The sequence below is a fragment of the Oryzias melastigma genome, linkage group LG4, assembly GCF_002922805.2.
Source record: "Oryzias melastigma strain HK-1 linkage group LG4, ASM292280v2, whole genome shotgun sequence".
NCBI lineage: Eukaryota > Metazoa > Chordata > Actinopteri > Beloniformes > Adrianichthyidae > Oryzias > Oryzias melastigma.
In genome coordinates this window covers 30,286,343-30,294,256 of record NC_050515.1, presented here as the reverse complement: position 1 = coordinate 30,294,256, position 7,914 = coordinate 30,286,343, and the positions used below count along the sequence as shown (strand labels likewise).

The 7,914-nt window shown below is 39.8% G+C and overlaps 1 protein-coding gene across 1 annotated transcript in view; it reads right to left on the bottom strand.

Moving 5' to 3' along the window:
• Positions 1-3,417: 3,417 nt before the first annotated feature.
• The window catches only part of yjefn3 (YjeF N-terminal domain containing 3), a 27,948-nt gene continuing 23,451 nt past the window's right edge, over positions 3,418-7,914 (bottom strand). The window contains exons 4-6 of the mRNA XM_024259102.2: positions 6,284-6,397; positions 4,417-4,567; positions 3,418-4,259 (exon numbers count right to left, since the gene is read on the bottom strand). Of these exons, the coding sequence (XP_024114870.1) occupies positions 4,063-4,259; positions 4,417-4,567; positions 6,284-6,397 (462 nt within the window). The 3' untranslated portion in view covers positions 3,418-4,062. The remainder of the gene's footprint in view (positions 4,260-4,416; positions 4,568-6,283; positions 6,398-7,914) is intronic.

The following is a 7,914-nucleotide window of genomic DNA, read 5'->3' as shown; positions in this document are numbered from 1 at the left end:
ATATTTAAAGTTGCAGATGTTTAACTAAAACCATATCACTGCTTACAGACCAAAGGTAAGAAGTCATTCAAGTACACACTCTTTCTTTAAACATTACAAATGACGACTGGTTACACTATAAGAATAAATACAATTATACAGTAACATTTCTCTCAGAACATATTGTGTTATTTACACTTATTCATGCTGACACTGCTGCTTATCTAATAGGAATTCCTTAAGATTACATGAGAAATGATTAATTTCTGAGGAAAGTTTCAAAGATTAGTATTCTTGGATTTCTTTCTTTATTTCTTTTAGCTACGTTTGGCTTGGTGGATTTGTTCTGAAACGTTTTTCTCCCAAAAGTGTGACTTATATTCCAGAGTGACTAATATATGGTTTTCTTCTTCTTGATGAAACATTTATGCTCTTGCGACTTATACTCCGGAAAATAGAGTAGCTTAACTGAAAGTAATTGAAGTTTGTCCTAGCATGAAATCACATATTAATTGTATTATTCTCCTTGTGGCTTCTTTTAGTTTTATTTTTAAATAAAAGTGTGTGTTTGTCCACAGAACAGAGGTGTGAGTCCATGCGTATGTGATATCTTTTGTCTGGTTAATGTCTCTGAGTCATGCTTGGTCTTTAATGCTCTGTCCGCATCATATACTGCATGTAGTTTGGAGGAAGTTCTGTGTTATTACGTGAATATCACTCTTCCTCAGTCTTCCTCTCCTCTCTTCTCACATGCCAGATGCTACTGGTCCTCAGGTTTAGTCCAGGTTTGGTCAAGTAAGTCTGAGTAATTGCTGGTTGGACAGCGGTGCATTGAAGGCAAGAGTCCAGACTTGAAAGTTCTCTGGCTCTGGAACAATCGTTGCTTGTAGAGTAAAGCCTTAGTCGGGGCGGCGCCAGGCAGTACCTTGGGGTTGCTATAGCAACTGCAAGATTTGGCAAAGCAAAACGCAAATATACAAAAGCCTAAAGCTGCGTTCACAACATCAGAGGCATCCAGTTTCAATGTTATGTCAGATGTGATCTGAGGTGCAGCAGCGAGGTGATTTGAGCGTTGGCCGTGTCGGTCCAGCCGCAGAGCCATTTGAGCGTCACCGCGAGGTAGAGTTCAAATAGGAGTTTGAATATCTGAATTTTGGTGAGATCGCCACGTTGCATCTACCAATCAGGGACTCAGCTGCTGCTCAGCTAAGTCATCAAACTGGCTTACAGAAATGGAAGCATCACGGAAGTGTCTGTCAACCAGATGCAGCTCCCTCAGCAGGACTGGACCAGGAGAATCTCTGAATGATCCTACTTCTGATCTCTAAAAATGTTCTGTCCATGCATTGTAAATGAGATACACACAGACAGACACAGCTCCATGTAGCGATCAGCTTATGAACACATCTTTGGACAGATGTCGAGTACCAAATTCACCGCGTGGTGCAGGAGAGCCGGCCGATGCGGGTAGGATCCATAAACATTATATCCCTGGACAGCTTGACTCCACCCTCCTTGCGTTCCAAGCAGGAAGTGCCATCTGGCTCCAAGGAGTCAAAATCCCATAGACGTCTATGGACCAGGGTCCCCTAACGTTTTCTTGTGAGGGTCACACAACTGGTGGGGGGCCGGGGTCGGTTTGACGGCTAACACAAAAAGGGAAACAATCACAGGATGTGTCTAAACGTAAACAATAATGGTTTTCCAGAGTGACCATGACCACAGTTTAAAAATCCCTTTCTGTAATCTTCATAGAAAAAATAAGACTAAAATATTTTAAAAAATTAAACCTATGAAGTGGAGAGCCCTGATTTAACTGGAACAGCCAGCATGTCAAAAAACAAACAAAAAAAAAAAGACAACACAATGAAACTTTAATTTTTGACGTGGAGGTTTAACCATGGGTCAATATGTGATGACATGGGAATGAAAATGTGTTGATTTGGGAAGATGGAGGCAACATTTTTTATGACTGAAGTTCCAAAATTGGCACCGAATAGGAACCGAAACACAAGAACCACTTTGCCATTAGAACCAAATAAAACCCAGTTGGTGCCCAACCCTTCTTCTTGGTTCTTTTGGCTGGAGCTCCTCCTCCATCCATCTCTCTCATTCGAAGTTTAGTTTTTCTTCCCACCGTCAGCAGTATTTGTAAAAACTGCCTCCCAGGCCACTGAATGTATTAGTTCGTGTGAGGCTGGTGACAGTTGGGTTTTAAGTAGAAAAAAAATATATTTTTTCATTATTATTATTTGTTTTAAAATGGGAGATTTACAGGTTTACACAAATATGTGAAACTTAGAAGAAAAAGGAGTAAGATGCTGGGTGTGTGACTTTATGCCACGGTTTGTCTATGATTTATAAACAGTTTTTTTTATGTATTTATTTTTAGCGGCGCAGTGTTATGATGTCATCAAAACCTCATCTTTTCCAAAACAGTAGAGGACTAACAAACCAGTTTGAACACACCCAGTTGTAGCCATTGAAGACGAGACGGTCACATGTCAGTCAAACACCCACTTCCCCTTTTCCATGATTCTGGTCTAAAGTTTAGATTAAAATATGGTTCTGAATAATTTCCGGGACAAGTGTAAGAGTTAACCCTTGTTTCAGTCCAAAATTAGTGAACATAAAGGAGTGAGTTTAAAGACACAGTATGACGCAGTAAAGGACACAAGAGTATATTATATTTAATGTCCAAAAACTGTCAAAATTCCAAAAATACTTCCAAAATACTGAGCAGAAGACAGGGCCCTAAAAAGAGGTCAACTTAATCTAACCTCACACATACATACATAATCAGCAACCGAACGAAAACATCAAATCCTCCCATAAGGCCTCAACAGCTCATCTTTGAACATTTATCCTAGGAGATCAGTTCATGTCTAATACTCACGGGTTGACACACATACGGTGACTTAACACAATAGAAAGCAGAATTCCATTGCTCCCATGACGGCACAGCTCTAGGGCAGTCCATTTCCTGTTGTCCTTTACTTTAACTGGTCGGATCAGGTAAGTCCACATCGTATCAAGCAAAACACACATTTGTGCAACATCATTAAATAATGTAAGCTAAATATTAGGGGTGCAACGATTTATTCTTCTGATACAACCAGATCGCTCTATTTTGATCTGTGATAAATTGATAATCAACATTGAAAATTGCCATTTGGATTTAGGTACAGTAAGTTTATTTTACTGTAACATATGAACGATCGAGGTTCATCGCAGCAGACGACACAAAAACTGATCAACCATCATTCCAGTCTTTGAGTTTATCAAAGTCATGTGACCATACAGTGTGCTAGAATGTTCTAATGATTATTCTGATGTGGAAAAACAACTTTATCAAAGTAAAATGGGAACGGATTTGACATTCATTCTTGTTTACTTATTTGTTTGTATTTAATTTATTATCTTGAAGAAATCCAAGAATCTGGAAAACTTCACCTGCACTGTTCAGTACCAGGTATTCATCACTGAGTCACACTGGTGGACGTTTGGGATCAAGATGTTCTGATCCATTTTGGTCAGAGAATCAGATCGTTCAAAATGAACCAACATCAACCGTGAATCGGATCAGGAACCACAGATTATGATATGATTCAAATTGTTGGCAAACCAAATCGTTACACCCCATTTCCTAAAACTTAAGCTTGATTCTGTGGACAACAACGGACCATTTTCGTTTTAATTCAGAGAATTGTGGAAGAAAACTGATCAGGGAACTGAAAACAGGAACTCATATAAACGAGGAATTCTTATTGCAAACCAACTCCTTATCATTTCCGAGGCAAACTCCGGAGGGATTTCTAGGTAAATAATCATTCGTAAGGAAACAAAAGGATTCCTCTGAAAAAACAATGCTACAGCGTTTACGGGTCAAATAGTGTGGGCTCCTCATGACATTTCTTTAAAAGACATCTTCCAGGACCGTCTTTCTAATTATTCTTTCTATGGTAGCTCAGCTACACATTTGCCTAAATTGAATCTAGACCTAAACAACTCAGATATGGACATTAACAACCAACGGTAACAATCTATATAAAAACAAAGGTCCAGAAGCCACACCCCTCTCAGTTACAATTTGACCAGGTAGTCTGTGCCAGGGAAGTCTGGGAGATTGAGCTCATATTTCTTCTGAATGTCATAGGGCAGGAAACGTCCGACCAAAAAATGCTTTCCAAGGAAAGTGCTAGCACATTTCTTTGGTGCCATAAGTGAGATGAGAACATCTGGGTTTATGCCATCCTGGTTTGCCTCTTCGACATCCCAGCCTGCCAGAAAAACAGATATATTTTACATCAACACATTGACTGAAGAATTAAACGTATTGTCAGTATTCTCTTTGAGTGACTCTGTAGGGGGCTGGTTTGTCACTGTTTTAACATAAACCCGCCTCAGGTTTATTTGTGCACGTTGTTTGATCCTTACCTGAAGGCACGTCCACACTGGCAATGGGAATCTTGGCTTGCTTCAGGGTGACAAGGATTCCAGAGTATGGTTCCTTAATGTTGGAACAGTCGGCCTCCGGGCCCAGCATGGCATCAATTACTAAGTTGTAGGCATCGTTGATGAGCTGCACCTAAAGGAAACATCTCAACATCAGTGTCATGAACAGTTTGCTTTTTCTGCAACATAAACTCTGCTGTGTTTTGTTTGAGCTACCTTCAGTCAGTAAAGGTATGGAGTGATTTTTGTGCCACCATATTGCAAACAAAAGTCACAGTTTTGAGATAAAACTTGAATTGCAAACAAAATATAAAGTGTTAAGAAAAATATCATAATTTGCAAATAAGAATATTAAATATTTGCTTTAAAAAAACTATTTTTTTTCCTTTCGAAGATATTTTTGAGAATGCCGCACAAAGGTTTTTAGATGCGTAGTACCTCATCTCGCTTTCGCCCTATCTTTGATTTTGCATTAAATATTTTCTCTCGGCGTTACGTTTGTGCCACCCCAAACAGCCTGCTGATTGGTCTAGATTCTATCCAATCAGGTGTCTCTGCCTCGCTCTATATAAAAGCAGCTTTGTTCTAAACATACATGCTAATGCAGCATGAAGCCAAAAAAACACTCAGAACAAAGTTGATTTTCTTCAAAACATGTTCAGAATTCATTACATTTTCTCTTTTTGTCCTAATCATATGTTGCCTTAAACATTCACAGTAAATTGTCTTTATTGCACATTCTAACGCGTCTTCAGTGTCGACATTCTTTCACTACCGTAAATCTTCAACTGTTTGTTAACATGATTCCAGCAGACTCTGAAGTGAAGAAAAGTTAAATGGCACTTTTCTCAGAACCAGCTGGTTCACTTTGATTCACTTTGACCGTGTAGATCAGGGGTCTCAAACTCAACTGATCTTGGGTCCAAGCAGGGACACCTAAACGCTTCAGAATGAAAGTTTTTATGTGGTCCCCAACCCTTTTCAGGGTGCAGACTGGTTTAAATCAGACAATATTTTCACGGATCGGTCCGAAGGAGAAGGCTAACAGCCGGTTGCTAACTTCAGCTACGCCTGACTTTTAAGGTGTGATGGATAAATAAAGCAACTATGCAATTATGCAACCATCGTAAAAGTGGTATTCTCTAATGTAATATAAACATGAATGCATCGTGTCTCCAACTTTATTATCTGGATGAGTGAAACAGTGGTGAGTCTGTCGCTGCATATCAGACAGAGCAGCCTCTGCTACACGAGAACAACTGTCTCAATGATTCTGTCTGTGGAGGAAAACTCTCGGTTGGGTCCATAAACAGCAGCTTTATTGGTCTTTGAAGTGGAACTCTCTTCTTCGGTTTCCTCACTGACTCTTTTCACCCTGAAGAAACTTTCCAAACACGTTTTATTGTTTGTTTTTTGTTTTGGGCTGCTAACTTAGCAATCCAGGTAGCCATGCGGTTTGCCCAAAACTGATTTGTGAAGAGAATCTGGCAGTTTTCTTAAATAAAATCTCCTTCAGGATCAGAAAATAAACTAAACTTAAATAATCTAAGCTCACATATTTCTTTATTTCTGTCTGCGGCCCGGTACCAAGTGATCCACAGACCGGTACTGGTCCACAGCCCGGGGATTGGGAACCACTGGTCTAAAAACTGAAACAAGCAAAGTGTCTCCAATGTTCTACAGCTGCCCTGATGAGTAGACCGATTGAGGACAGAGCCTTGCTTTGCTGCAGAGGAGCAACTGCAGACGTTACTGTACCTTTAAGAAGGTAAAGCTTCTTTAATGTGTGCAGCCAGCAGCAACATGTCTGAACTGGTTCAGGGTGTCAGTCATTCAAAACGAGGCTGACCTCTGTAGGAAGATACGAGAGGAAGGGGATGTCCATCTTCTCACACTGCACGGTGAAGTCCTGGTGCAGACTGTGAGCAGAGCGCTTTGGGTGGTAGATGGTCGGCTCAAAGTTCTGCATTGGATAAGAGCATACGGCAACTCAGAAAAATGACACAAAAAGAAGAATAAAGGGGAGAAAAATATGCACTGAGAAGGTCCCCCAGGCTGGCAGAATTTAGTAATGCTTTACTTCACATTTAACTTGATGTTGTTGAAATAGTAGTTTCTATAATCTGCCTCCTGAATAAAAACCATTCCTCTGCACCGAATGAGTAGAAATCCAGATCAGCGCAGCCTGAGAGGCTCTTGAAACACAACAGGAAGCACCTGTGATCTCTGACCTTTACACAGCCACAAAACCTGCAGCGCCGCCACGTGCCTGCAGTCTGTCTGCTCAGCCGGGGCAGAGTTCTTTTTTTCTTTAACCATCTCTCTAAAAGGGAACAATCTATGGTGAGGAAACTACATGTTGGTATAAGTATGTGGACATCCAGAGTTAGTCATTTACTTTTCTTGTTGAGCTACCAGTTGTAAAATGCCATGTAGAAAAGTCAGATTCCATTTTTTTGATTAACGTTCCACTCTGATCATCTTTTGATCCATTCTAAAAAGTTCCCAGTCGTCTTTCAATGATAATGCTGTGTTTAGCCCAAATCTGTGTGGTTTTCTATGACATAGCTTCTGCAGAGCAGCAAGAGTTCATTAGAAATTCACCTCTGAGTTGACTGTTGGCGTGGAGTAAGCCTGCTCTCATTTCCTATCATCCTTTTGTTCACACTCTCTCCCACTAGCTTACAGCTCCTCACAGAACATTAACGGAGCAACAACAATGGTGAGCAATATTGGAGTCGTACAGTTCTGATCCAGATTCCAGCTCAGACCAGGAAAACAAAGACGTTCATGGATCTATTAGTCTGTAAGTGGATGATCAGAATGGAGCGGAGCAGGAAGTTTGTGGCCTGTAGGGCTGACACGATTAGTCGACTAATCTATGACTGATCGACTATTAAATCGACTATTAAAATAATCGTTTGTGACAGCACTAGTGGCCTCCCAACTGTAGCACCGCTGTCACTGTCTTTTTTGAACAGCGTTTCTTTATCTGCTCATGATTACCAACAATTTGAATAAAGAAATACTCAGAAAGGAAATGTAATCTCCATTTTCTTTATACATGTCCTTCATCATGAGAAAATTGCTACAAGAACATGTTAAAAACACCAATTTTATTGGAGTTTGTCTTTAGGATCTTAAAACAAAAAAGCCTTTTGCAGTAGTGTGTGCATATGGTAACTATAAATCACATTTTAAAACAATTAAATCACTAACTGTGGACAAAAATGCATGTCACTGTGGACCTTTTTGCAAATGATGCTAACATCTTGTTGGGTTATACTTTATCCTCCTGGAACATCTGGAACACAGTTAAAGTCCCCCTCCAATAAAAAAAATCCTGTTTTTAGAGTTTCTAACATGTTTGTGTTTCATTTTTCTTCTGAAAGAGAACAAATGTAATAAGAAACCATTTAGTTTTTACATTTCTGAGTATTTCTCCTTTTAAATCAATCAAAGTGTCTTGGACAGACTCTG